The following is a 14472-nucleotide window of genomic DNA, read 5'->3' on the forward strand; positions in this document are numbered from 1 at the left end:
GGCTTGTTTTCATATACCGGGCGGGTTGCTTATTTCTCTCGCAGAAACTGGCAACGCCGCAACGATAGCCGTTAGCTACATTATTTAGGCGGACCAACATAAACACACTTTTTACAAACTATCAGTGTTAATACTTCTTTATCTGCTATTTCTGTTAGCCAGTTAGTAGAAGACTAGTATTATCTTCCAAAACGATTGTGTACAAAAAGGTGGATTTTAGCGGAATTTGCATACTTTAGCAGGGAAGCTGTTAGCATTGGTTAACCCAATGGTTATAACATTAGACATAGTGACATGTTTAAGCATTTATTTCATATTTATATGTCGATATCAGCTCTGACATTTATTTCAGACCTGCTCTAACATGACATGAATAATAATATAGCTTCAGATTATTTTAGACAGAAAAATAAAAAACGTCAGAGCGTGACCTTTTTACACTTAAGTCACGCCATGACGTAATATTTTTCCGAAATACGTCAAGAATTGAGGTAATTGAAGTATTTTGCCAAACGTCAGAAGGTGAGGTAATCATGATGAGACAATGTCTGAACACCTTGACACATGGTCTTCCAAAGACAAAGGAGAATCCTAAGAAGATTATTATAGTGGGAGCTGGAATGGCCGGCCTCACTGCAGCCAAGTTACTGGGTGATGCTGGACATATGGTAGGAGAACCTTGTGATATTAATGTATCATTGTCTTACATTGGGTTGTGCAGTGGTGGAAAGTAACTAAGTACATTTAGTATAATTTTGAGTTATTTACTTTAATTGAGTATTTCCAATTTCCAATACTTTTACTTCTACTCCACTACATCTAATGATCCAAATGTGTACTTTTATTCTATACTATTATTTATTTGAATACTTTAGTTACTAGATCTTAATTATTATTACAAAACATGCAGAAGTTCCAGACCCACAGGAACGCACCCAGGGTGCCGGCCCGATAACGGCGTGCCGTCCCACGTCCAAAACGGTTGAGAAATGACAGAGTTACTGTACCCTCTACTGTAGGCTACTGTACTGTACTGTCACTGTACTGTACTGGCACACCCGAAATCACCATATATCCAGTTAATATGTGTGTGTGTGTGTTAGGTTGCGCACAGGTGGTGAAAAACAACCATTCTGTTTTCGTGCTCAGACGCACCCACCCACCCACATAGCTCCGTAAGGGAGTCTAAAAAAAATGAGTAATTTTCTCACCACTGGCGTTACATTGCATTGTGTACCATTGCCTTGTTAAAACCACTTCAGGTCCTCAATATAATACACATTATAATTATCCAAAGCGCTTTACATAGATGGCGGAAGAAAACCATGCAAGGCACCAACCTGCACATCGGGAGGTTCTCCTTTCATTGTGTTGTGCTGTGGCAGTCCTTTGGCAGGGGTTAGTCACTGGGAAAGGTACACCCTGTAAACCTCATGTTCAGCTGTCCTCACTGTCAATTGAAAAAATGGGAGAAAATGAACAATGAAAATCAATGAAAAATATGTTTTGCTGTGTTGTTTGGTCTTCAAGGTAACGGTACTGGAGGCTAGTGATCGTGTTGGACGTGTGCTCACTCACAGAAATGAGAAAGACGGCTGGTATGCTGAGCTAGGAGCAATGAGAATCCCCAGTTTCCAGAAGTGAGTTTTTTGGATAGCTACAGTATAATAATAATAATAATAATAATAATAATAATAATAATACACACACACACACACACACACCACACACCACACAACACACACACACACACACACACGAGAGAGAGAGAGAGAGTATTTCAGAAAGTATTTGGACCGAAAAGGTGTAGGCTGAAACCGTAGCTTATAGTGCCTACCCCCTTACAAAAAAATAACAAAACAAAACAGCTTCGATACAACAGGCAAAACAAAATAAGTCATTGTGTCGAGATAATAAATTATAGGCGATTCATAATAATGTTTTATATTTATCAACTATATTATCTTAAACATTTACTTAAATGTATAGATTGAATTGCACATTTGATGTTGTCCATAGCCTTTCTTATGCAGGCACACAGCGTCTTAGCTCAACCTTTGATGATTGGCAGTGTTAACCTTAATTTCACCTAATTTATGAACAACAATGTACACTCCCAATGTGTCCAAGACAAATACAGCAGTTGGCCCCTTGCATTAAGGGAGAATTAATGTAATTCAAATAAAATATAGATATAACATTATAATAATCTTCTTCACCAGAATTATCTTGGAGCTTATGGACCAACTGAAAGTGAAAAAGAACGAATTGCATGAAACGGATGACAACACATTCTACCTGGTTAATGGTGGAGAGACACAGAGAACTTCCGATGTCAAGAAAGACCCAAACATCCTGAATTACACTCTTCTGCCTAATGAGAGAGGAAAGTCAGCTGAAGAACTCCTTGAAAAGGCTCTGGAGAAGGTCTGTAGAGACCTACTGTATAAAGAATCACATTATCAGCTATAGTGCCACAAAATAAAGTAATTTCCACTGCTTAAAATTGTTTGGGTTGTTGCAGGTTTGGGACGAAGTGAAACATAATGGTGTCCAAGCCATGGTGAAGATGTATGGCCATTACTCTGTAAAGGTAAATATATACTCATGTATGCGCATCAGCTAATGATTACTAAGCTATCAACTAATCTAAAAATAATTGAATTTGTCAAAACAGTCATATTTATCAGGTCATACCCAAGCGCCCCCACCACAGACAGTATAGGCGGTATGAATTACTGCACTCTGGCCATAGAGTGTGTGTGTGTGTGTGTGTGTGTGTGTGTGTGTGTGTGTGTGTGTGTGTGTGTGTGTGTGTGTGTGTGTGTGTGTGTGTGTGTGTGAATGAAGTGTGTTCGGAGTTTTAGGGTTGAAGCCCTCCGAAGGGGCTAGTGACAGGCAGCACACATTGTCATTACTCGTGTTTCTCATTTATTGACCACAGGTAGGGCCTGACAAATGTACACAGGTAATAAACCTGGAAAATCAAAGAAAATAAAACTGTATTACAATCACAAATATACTCTTTTGAATATAGAATGCAATAAATAACAGTACAATATTGTCATTGCAATATACACTCACTCTCACTGAATATAACTGCTGAATATAAATGCAAACATTGTTTCACAGCTCCTCTCACTACTGATATAACAAACTGCATCATAAATATGTACTCCCTGAATATACACTATGCAGTACATATACTCAATCATACACATATATATATAAATATATATACACACATCATGTACATGGAATATATATTCATTAAAGCAAACATAATGCAACAGCTTCTCTAACTGTTCTACAGCGGGCTGGAATCTAGCATTAACTACATTACCCAGAATGCATTTACACTTGGTTGCCTGCGCAGAACAGACGCAGCATCTCACTCACTAACACTCGTGCCGGCCGGCGCGGTGCTTCAATATTACTATGGCACAGAGTCCGTGTGTTAATACCAACGTGACTCTTCATGGACGTGTAAACCTCACAAACACCACCATGCAATAGTACAGGCTACAGGACTCTTCCACCATTTGCCACGCTACAGTCCGCTACGTTGGTTGACAGAGTAAACTTGTTTAGAACAGCCAGCGTTGGCCATGGCTAACATTGATAGCCAAACGCTAGCCAGGCTGCAGCATATAATTAAAGCCAGAGCGTTCTCACTGCACGCCACGCGTCGCTTAATAATCATTTATCTTTGTACCAACGCGGACAGTGCATGGTAAATGTTCACAATCAATTACACAAATGCTTTTTACACTGCTAACATGCATCAGTGACCAGTAGCTTATATCAAACACTTGTTACAGGTGGTTACATACCAACGGGCAGTGTGCTCCTGTCAATGGATTGTAGATAAATGAATGAACGCCACAATCAGACACATATGAGTTACCTGCGCAGTCGCGCATGCGCAAAAGCACTTTCAACAGTTACACAAATCATGAAACATCACTACAATGAAACGTATTATGTAACTATGAGATTATAAAAATAGGAAAAGTATGAAATAGACAATAGACAATAGTATGAAATACCCCACAGTTCCCATTATTTATAATAACTTTTTAACCCATGACTTTCACTGATTTTATACCCATGAATTGTACTGATGGCCCAAAAGAACCGAACACCTCCCACTTGGCCGACTGATCTAGATCCAAGGAGGCCACTAAACACAGTTACATGAGTCTCTCAGTTGGAATATCAACTTATAGTCTTTGTAGGCATATATGTAAAGAAACAAACCTGAAAGTGTCTTTCAGAGTTATCATTAGCTGAAGGGCTCACTAAGGAGGTAGGCCCCACCACCTTGCCTCCTACTGAGTGTGAGTTTGCCCCACAGCTCAGCCGCCTCCCAGGGTTACCCGCTAACTAAACAAACAAAGTTCAGTGTCCTTTGGGTACCCTTGGTGAGGACTTTCATACCTTCTGCAGGTCTTCACTGGAACTAACGACCAATCTCCGCACATCTCTGCGAAGGACGATGGTCGAAGGCAGGATAGTCTTTTAGAGTCTTTTCCCCCGGGCTCTGGATACAAGAGGGGCCGGAAGGCCCAGGCGGATGCCGGACCACCCCCGTCTTGTCTGGACACGTGATGACGATTCGGCCGAGCTGGAACTGTTCTCTCACGACGTTCTGGTCTGCGACTCAGACCAGATCTCCAACCTTGACAGTCCTCACTGTTCGGTGCCACTTGTACCTTGGTGTCGACGGGTTGCTCGTTGGTCAAGTTGGCAGCCGTCGTTCCGTTGAGGCTTTTAAGAATTCCTTTGATGAGTGTGACACGAGGATGGAGGTCCCACTGCCACTCGAGGTATTGGACGGCTACTGAGCCCCTTTTTGCAGACAGCTCAGAGCCTCTTGCCTCCCACTTTACTGGATCAGAGGCGTGGTATTTGGACTGCTTGGGATTGACTAGGCGCGAGAGATCCACGCCCCCAAGTTTCCTCTCCTGTTTTTCTGCCACTTGAGTTGCACTTTGGTCTTTTGGCGGTGACTGCAGCTCAGAATTTACGAAGCATTTACAGATGTCAGTGATGCTGGAGCTTGAGACCTTTTGTGACTGAGCCCTGGTGACTTCAGCTGAGAGTTCTTTTCTCTTCAGCCCTTTTACGTCATCAGCGACTTTGGTCACAATTTCGCAGGCCTTCTTCACAGGCCATTCAGCTTTGCTTTCTTCGTCGAGCAACTGGTTGGGCAACACCAGAGTCTTGGTCGCAAACACTGTTGTCTTACTGTTACTGGAGTCGTTTGCAGTTTCTGACCTCCCACTTTGGTCTGTCAAGACGATCGGCTTTCCTGACCTCCCACTTTGGTCTGTCAAGACGAGCGGCTTTTCTGACCTCCCACTTTGGTCTGTCAAGACGAGCGGTTTAAGGGAGAATCCTCCAGCCTTCAAGCTCTCTCCAGCCTTCAAGCTCTCTTCGACTCCTTTGGTGCTCCTTTCCAATGTCTCGAGGTCGTCCTCTTTGACCAAGGCTTCGCTAGGTCCTGTCGGGTCCACGAGGACTTCTCTGTACACCTTCGAAGTTGTTCTTAGTGACCTTGCGAAGTGAGTTTCCGACCTATGCACTGCTAGGTCTATCTCCTCGAAGAGGTCAGGATGAGTCCCACCGACCGTCTTTCCGAGAGGTCCGTCCCAGAGGACGAGGTCTCCCTCTACCTTAATTGGCTGTGGGACCAGGCGACCTTCCCTGTGACTTATCAGTAGGTCGATCTTCTCTGGGCGGACCAAGTCGTTGGTCGGGATGTCTGGAAAGAATTTCAGCAGTTGCTGTGGTGTGACTGCCTGGTTCACCTTTGCGATGTTCTCCAAGCCGTAACAGAGGAGCTTGTGCTCTACCACTATACCTTCGGGAGTTTTTACTCTTAGCCGTAGGGTGTACCTTTTGGTAGCAACCGTCTTCTCCATCCCTCCGACTCCTTGGACAATCAACTTGATGCTCTCGCCCTTTAGCTTGAGACGTTCAGCGGCGTTGTTAGAGATGTAATTGGTATCTGACGCGAGGTCAATCAGTGTACCGACTAGTTGGCCTGAGTTCGTTGTCACATCTAGAAGCATCATTATGACAGGGTACTCTTTTGGCTCACTGCCGGTGCTAGTGCACACTGTAGTTGAGATCTTGTTTGAGAAGGCTTCCTTGAACTCCGCTTTCAGCTCTGGTGAGAGTTTGGCAAGGAGCTCCTCTTGTTTGTTTGTCAGTCCGAATCCTTTCTTCTCCACTTTTTCATTACTTTGCTCTTCACTCTTATTGTCCGTATACTTGGTATGTGGCATCGGACAGAGCAAATAGTTGTGGTCTGAGGACTCTCCATTTTGACAGTCTTCTTTAGAGCAGAGAAACATCTGAGTGCACCTGCCGTCTTCATCATGGAGGAGTAAGCACTTGAAGCATGCTCCTACCTTCTCCAGCATAGCTTTCTTGCTTGATAGGTTGAGCTTTCTGAAGGCTTTGCAGGCAAACAGTCTACCTGCGTGCTTTCCGTCCCCACATGCGATGCATGAGCTTGGGTGAGAACCCTCTTGGTTGTCTCTTGACGTGGCCTTAGTGAAAGCCTGCCTTTCTTTATTCTTGTCGTGAGACTTCTCAAGATAGTCCACTGAACTGGTCTGCAGTTGATCCAACTCCTCAAGAATGTCCTCTTGTCTCTTCAGGTACTGCAGTAGACAATCAAAGTGGTTACGTGGTGAAAAACCGCTTGCAGGGTCGTTCTTGTGAGTGAGCCACTTTTCTTTCATGGAGTCAGGCAGCTTACTCTCGATTGACTGGGCCACCACCCGATTCTTTACAGCATCTTCTTCCCCCAGGACTTGGAGATCATGAAGAGCTCTCTCTACAGACTGAATCAGTTCGATTGTCTTTCTCGGGTGGTTTCCCGTGACGGGAGACAGTCCATGTACTTCCTTACAGATAAGCAGCACTATCTTCGGCTTGTTACCATACTTGTTGTCTAGGAGTCTGAACACGTCGTTGGCAGATCCACAGCTGGACAGCACAAGGTCTCTCTTGACTTTGTCGTCTAGGCTGCCTAGAAGATGGAACTTCCTCACATTTTCCAACCCATGAGGGTTTCCCAGCTGTTGAAGGTCATTCCATTCAGCTTTCCAGCGGTAGTAGTCTCTCATGTTACCGGAAAATGTGGGCAGGCGTGCTCGTTCTAGAGTAATCTGGGGCTTGAAGCTGTAAGACCCTGGGTACATGCCGGAAGCACCTTGAACTTGCAGCGGTGTGCTTGCAGCATGTGGAAATACGCCATAGCTGAGATTGTGGGGTATGCTGGGTGAGCCATGCCGGACTCCGCCTACAGGGGTTTGACCGTCTATGGGGCGGAACAGGTTAGAGACAGGGTGAGAACTAGCTGTCGTGGCTTGCTCTCCCTTCACCGCAACATCTGGCCCTGCCTGTCCTTGCTGCTCCTCTTCGTTGTCAGACCATGCATTGCGTCGCCACGCCCACCTATCCCACAGTCTCTCTTGTCGCTTCCTCAGCTTCCTGCTACGGTCTCTTGACTCCGTTAACTTGGCTAGAGGGATCATGCCAGTCCACTCATCGATCAGTTTGTTGACCTCGTAGACCTCTCGCTCTAGGTTTTTATTCTGCAATTCGCGCTCCATCCTAGTCAGCTTCATGTAGTCGGCTGCTTCGGCCTGATCCAGGGCGGAGTCAGCCTCTTTGGCGAGGGTGGAGATGTGCTCCTCAGCAAACCTGGTCCAGAAGCCATCCAGGACGAGGTGTTCAACTTCATCTAACTTACGGTCACATTTCGCTGTTTTGTCGTCGACTTGATCCGCCTTTTCCATGGCCTCTTCATTGTTTGATTCTCGTAGGGCCATGGCATACTCAAATCCTGCATCCGTGACTTTTGTATGTTCCACTTTGAAGTTCCTCCACTCACCTATTAGATCACTCTCTCCCAGTGCGTTCGCTCTGGAGATGAGATAGTTAGCTCTCTTGGTGAATGCAGTCTGGGCTGCTGAGCGCTTCTGCTTTAGCTTCTCCATTTTCTCCTCTTCTGCCATCTTGTTAAAGTTGTCTCTTTAGCTAGCAGGTTAGCAGGTTGTATGGATGGGCTGTAGCTTGATTGCAATGGCAGTGAATGAGTTAAGGTTTTCCGGTCCACTTTTCTTTGAGTAGCCGGGCCTTAGTTTATGACTGCCAGGTCATGGAGTATGACTGGCAGGCCACTTGGTTTGATTGGCAGGTTATCCGGTCCACTTCTCTCCGAGTAGCCGGGCCATGGTTTATTACTGTTCGGAGTTTTAGGGTTGAAGCCCTCCGAAGGGGCTAGTGACAGGCAGCACACATTGTCATTACTCGTGTTTCTCATTTATTGACCACAGGTAGGGCCTGACAAATGTACACAGGTAATAAACCTGGAAAATCAAAGAAAATAAAACTGTATTACAATCACAAATATACTCTTTTGAATATAGAATGCAATAAATAACAGTACAATATTGTCATTGCAATATACACTCACTCTCACTGAATATAACTGCTGAATATAAATGCAAACATTGTTTCACAGCTCCTCTCACTACTGATATAACAAACTGCATCATAAATATGTACTCCCTGAATATACACTATGCAGTACATATACTCAATCATACACATATATATATAAATATATATACACACATCATGTACATGGAATATATATTCATTAAAGCAAACATAATGCAACAGCTTCTCTAACTGTTCTACAGCGGGCTGGAATCTAGCATTAACTACATTACCCAGAATGCATTTACACTTGGTTGCCTGCGCAGAACAGACGCAGCATCTCACTCACTAACACTCGTGCCGGCCGGCGCGGTGCTTCAATATTACTATGGCACAGAGTCCGTGTGTTAATACCAACGTGACTCTTCATGGACGTGTAAACCTCACAAACACCACCATGCAATAGTACAGGCTACAGGACTCTTCCACCATTTGCCACGCTACAGTCCGCTACGTTGGTTGACAGAGTAAACTTGTTTAGAACAGCCAGCGTTGGCCATGGCTAACATTGATAGCCAAACGCTAGCCAGGCTGCAGCATATAATTAAAGCCAGAGCGTTCTCACTGCACGCCACGCGTCGCTTAATAATCATTTATCTTTGTACCAACGCGGACAGTGCATGGTAAATGTTCACAATCAATTACACAAATGCTTTTTACACTGCTAACATGCATCAGTGACCAGTAGCTTATATCAAACACTTGTTACAGGTGGTTACATACCAACGGGCAGTGTGCTCCTGTCAATGGATTGTAGATAAATGAATGAACGCCACAATCAGACACATATGAGTTACCTGCGCAGTCGCGCATGCGCAAAAGCACTTTCAACAGTTACACAAATCATGAAACATCACTACAATGAAACGTATTATGTAACTATGAGATTATAAAAATAGGAAAAGTATGAAATAGACAATAGACAATAGTATGAAATACCCCACAGTTCCCATTATTTATAATAACTTTTTAACCCATGACTTTCACTGATTTTATACCCATGAATTGTACTGATGGCCCAAAAGAACCGAACAAAGTGCTTTGCATAAAGGCGCTAATAAATGCAGCATTTACTATTTATCTCTTGAACAGGACTATCTTGTGAAGGAAGGAGAGCTGAGTCCAGGTGCCATAAAGATGATTGGGGACATCCTGAATGAGGCTTCTCTCTTCTACGCATCGCTGACGGATATGATATATGAGCAAGCAAATATCAGTGACGGCAATACGTAAGAATCTAGTTCAAAGTCTTTTGTGTGTAGTCAACAACTTTAACTGAACTTGACAAGTTACAAGATTACATAAGAGAAGAGGAAGAGAGTAGTAATTATTGGAACTTGGAACCAACTTAACGATGATTGCAAGTCAAACTACATTAGCATTCTCATATTGTGGTACAGTTCTTTAAGTGCATAAGCATATTGACAAGATTTTGTTAGGGATGGGGGGCACGGTGGCGCCCATACCCTAGTTGGGGTTGGCGAAAGGGCCTTTCTGTGTGGAGTTTGCATGTTCTCCCCGTGTCCCTATGGGGTTCTCAACGTTTTTGGCTGGGGAAACTCCCCCCTGGCATGATGTGATAAGAAGCGGCCTGCTCACTCCTCATGCATTGAAGTATAAGCATGAGCTCAGTTCGGGGCTCTCCCCAGGTCGGCAGAGGGAGAGTAGTGCCTAGGATTGCAGCTTAGGCAATTGGCTCCGGGTGGAAAATGGGTTCAAATAAAATAAAAATACATTGTTAGGAATGTGCTGTTGAAAGGTTACTCAGAAAGGTCAATAATAGTTATTTAAAGCTGCAGTATACAACTATCCTGTTCTACCGTACTCATTCTCCTACTCCTATAGGCTGAAATTTGAACCACTAAATTTGAGCTATTAGAGCCTGCCTGCATGCGAAGGAACTTAATTTTGACTTTTTAACCTATTTAACCAAATTAAAAGAAGTTAAACCATTAATATAAAGGGGTTTTAATTGAACATGGTTGAAACAGAGGTTGAAGTTACAATGGGTTTGTATAGGAAGGGGGCGGGCCAGCTAAAATGAATATATCACATACATCTAAATACTGAATCGAGCAACATACAACTGTCCAGGGTGTTCACATACGCCGGAGTAGACGCTGAAATTACCAACAGATTTTTTAAAGTAAAATATCCCTTTAAGTCATCATGATTCCCACAAATATATTTCAATAACCATCTACGTTAGTTGATGCTTTCTGTCAAATATCACAGTGGTTTTATTTTAAAAGTTATGTAGTACATAACTTTTAGCATAGCAGACCAGAGGTAGAAAACTGTCGTTCCCTGATGTCATCGCTAGGGACACAGGCATCAGTAAGCAGGAACTGGGAAGGACCGGGAAGTCTGGCGTGATATTGTGAAATCCACAATCTCGACCGCGGTCGAAAAATGATGCCATGCGTCAGGTTCACTATGACAGCGCCACCAAGATTATCCTCACCTTCAGTGAGAAGTTCTGGGAGAAGGGAACCCATCCAATCCACGGTGGAAGGAGCATCACTGACCTGCCGATTCGCTTCATCTACTACCCCAGTCATAGTTTTGAGAACAAGGAGATCGGTGTCCTCCTCGCTTCTTACACCTGGTCCGATGACTCCTACCTCTTCCTGGGGAAGAGTGACGAAGAGCTGAAAGAAATGGCTCTGAGTTGTTTGATGAAGATCCATGGAAATAAAAAAATCAAAGATTTGTGCACAGGCGTGGTGGTGAAGAAGTGGAGTCTTGATCCACACAGCCTGGGTGCTTACGCTATCTTCACCCCCTACCAGCACGAAGAGTTTGGTGAAGAGCTGTCCGACAACGTGGGCAGGGTGCACTTTGCTGGAGAACATACAGCGCTGCCTCACGGCTGGATTGAAACAGCCATGAAATCAGCCATAAGAGCCGCCAGGAAAATCCATTCATCCATTATTCAGGGCTTAATGGTATATCGCAGGGGTCTTCAACAGTGGCCCCTGGGGTCCTCAGAGTTACTACAGGGGGTTTGATAGGATAGTTTATTAATTTTGTACTACTTTAACCCTAGCATCCCAATTATGAGAAGAAGCAGATTTCAGCTATTTTCGGGAAAGTACAGAGCCAAATTTACTATTATTTAAAATGTTGATGGCTAGGTTAAATGTCAAAATAGAAATTAACATGAATCCAGGAGTTGGAATGTATTATGATTTATGGCTTGTATCTTATTGTTTCCGTTTGTGTTCCTAATAAGGTAAAGGTAAATGGTGCTGAATGCTGAGAGAATGGCAGAGAGTTGGGTGTGTTGCTGATTGCTGTGTGAGAGTAAAGTCACTGATTGAACCCAGTCCGTGGTCCAGATTGACAGGTCCAGCCTCTGGACGTGCCCTTAACTCCTCATTCGATGTCGACGTCCATGCCCTAGCCGTGATTGGCCGTGCTCAGACTCCTCATCTACAAAACCTCATTCTGCCTCGGGACAAACTGTTAAACTGCAGAGAATCACACCGTCTTGTCCTCCAGCCTTTGTAGCCCTCTTTTGTTTGCTACTTTGCTTAGTTTGGTAGTTTGTTATCTTCAGTTACTCAGCTCAGTGCTTTACCATTTTGATCTACAGTTTGAATTGTTCCTTATTACTTCTGTTACAGTTATTCAGAATCCTCATTATTTTGCCTATTAATTCTATATTGTTAACACTTTCTTTTTCACCATGTAGGAGTGTTTGGTATATTTTTGTTTGGTCCTTATTCTTGTATTTTTCTAGTTAGTTATAGTTAGGTTGGTATTTGTAATACTGTTTTCTTTTGGTTAGGGGTTTAGGTTATTGCGAATGCAGTGAGCATTTACTATGAGACCCAGCAGATCATGTCTGTGTGTGTGTGTGTGTGTGTCTGTCCCGCTGTAACACCACCCGCCCACCACCAGAGGGCGCAGCTGTATCACACACAAAAACACACACACACATGCACGCACACACACACACACTCACGCACGCACGCACACACACACACACACACACACACACACACACACAAAACTTAACTTAAAAAAAACTTAACTTACAAAAAAACTTAACTTAAAAAAAAACTTAAAAATGAAAAACTTTAAAAGGAAAGAAAAACACACACTCACGCACGCACGCACGCATGCACACACACACACACACACACACAAAACTTAACTTAAAAAAAAATTAACTTACAAAAAAACTTAACTTAAAAAAAAAACTTAAAAAGGAAAAACTTTAAAAGGAAAGAAAAACTTAAAAAAACTTAACTTAAAAAAAAACTTAACTTAAAAAAAACTTATAAAAGGAAAAACTTTAAAAGGAAAGAAAAACTTTAAAAAAAACTTAACTTAAAAAAAAACTTCAAAAGGAAAAACTTTAAAAGGAAAGAAAAACTTAAAAAAAACTTAACTTAAAAAAAAACTTAAAAAGGAAAAACTTTAAAAGGAAAGAGAAACTTAAAAAAGAACTTAACTTAAACACAAAAAAAGAGAACTTACAAAATTACGTAATTTATTCTAATTGTTGTTTTTGCAATTTACGAGCTGCGTTCGCTTCCCGCGTTCGCGCGTCTTACTTGTAGGGATAAACATTTTCTTTCTGAAGTTAGCACATTTTGAGACTGTAAACCAACACCCTAAAATCAATGGTTCTGCAAAGAAGAAGACAAAAATGAGAATTCAATCTCTGCTTAAAAAAATAAAAATAAAACAACCTTCTTTTTGGAAAGCTGTTGTCCTTATTATGTTATCCACCTAGAAGGAGGTTGTAACACCAACAAACAAGTCTATGAAGCCATGATAGCCATCTCAGCTAAGTGGTCCTTGGCCTGAAAAATGCTGAACACCCCTTGTGTATCATACATGTGCAACTACTTGTCTTGTCCCAATGTAATATTTTTGACTGCTTGGTAAACATGTTACAGAAAACTTGATGTGTTCATAAAACTTGATTTACTGAATAATCCGCTAACAGTAATTGAAAGATTCATATCTTGTGAATCCTCGCTAGTCGCACAACTCAAGCCTGATCTGCAGTTTCTCTAACACTAACCAGTGATCAAATAAACTGTAGCCTACACATACTGTCCTCAGTATTTAAAATGAAACTAATTGCTTTTCAAGAATAAAGTCATACGATGCATTTTAGAATGTCTGTCTCATCTTATCAAACCACACAATTTTTTTTTTTTTTTTAGAAGAAACAGTTCTATTGTTTCTAAATGGTTCTATTTGTTGATTCATACAACACCCCAAACGTTATAAATGGATCCAGGTTTGGGGTACCACATACTTTATATGTACAGTATATAAAGGGAAATATTGTCTGGGCTAAGTAGAAATGCGTACACTCACATCCAGGACATACCTGTATAGTTAAGAACAGGCATTCAGCTTTCTTGGATACCCTGCATGGAGTCCTGCTTGGGGCGCCGGTGGGGGATTCCATAGGGGGGACATCAATGCACACGTGGGCAATGACAGAGATACTTATGGGCTGGCGTGATTGGGAGGAACGGTCTCCTGGAGTGGTGGCTTGCTATTGGACTTCTCTGCTAGTCATGGACTGAGCATAACAAACACCATGGTCAAACATAAGGATGCTCACAAGTATATTAGTGGCAGCGGTGGCCGAACGGATAGCGGCGCGGTCTAGATACCGGAAGGTTCCCAGTTCGAACCAGCCGTCCGACACGTTAAAATTACCACCGCTGAAATGCCCTTGAACAAGGCATCAACCACTACGATGAAATGTGTTCTATGAGCAGGGCCTGGCTGGAAACAAGTTCTTGAGCTTAGCCCAGATACCCTGGGTAAATATAGATTTCATTTCATTTCATTTCATTTCATTTCATTTCATTTCATTTCATTTCATTTCATACTTCTTGGTACCTGAACCAGAGTACCCTAGGCCAATGATCAATGATCGATTTTGCAATCGTATCAGTTGATGTGCGGCTG

The 14472-nt window shown here is 42.7% G+C and overlaps 1 protein-coding gene across 1 annotated transcript; it reads left to right on the plus strand.

Moving 5' to 3' along the window:
- Nucleotides 1-533: 533 nt before the first annotated feature.
- On the plus strand, nt 534-11534 carry LOC306923924 (L-amino-acid oxidase-like; the record flags this gene model as incomplete). Its single annotated transcript, XM_079502269.1, has 7 exons — nt 534-668; nt 1531-1640; nt 2223-2427; nt 2525-2593; nt 9616-9752; nt 10618-10636; nt 10953-11534. The coding sequence occupies 7 exons, from the start codon at nt 534-536 to the stop codon at nt 11532-11534; spliced, it is 1257 nt and encodes a 418-aa protein (XP_079358395.1).
- Between the last annotated feature and the right edge of the window lie 2938 nt (nt 11535-14472).

Source organism: Electrona antarctica (genome assembly GCF_951216825.1).
Source record: "Electrona antarctica genome assembly, chromosome: 5".
NCBI lineage: Eukaryota > Metazoa > Chordata > Actinopteri > Myctophiformes > Myctophidae > Electrona > Electrona antarctica.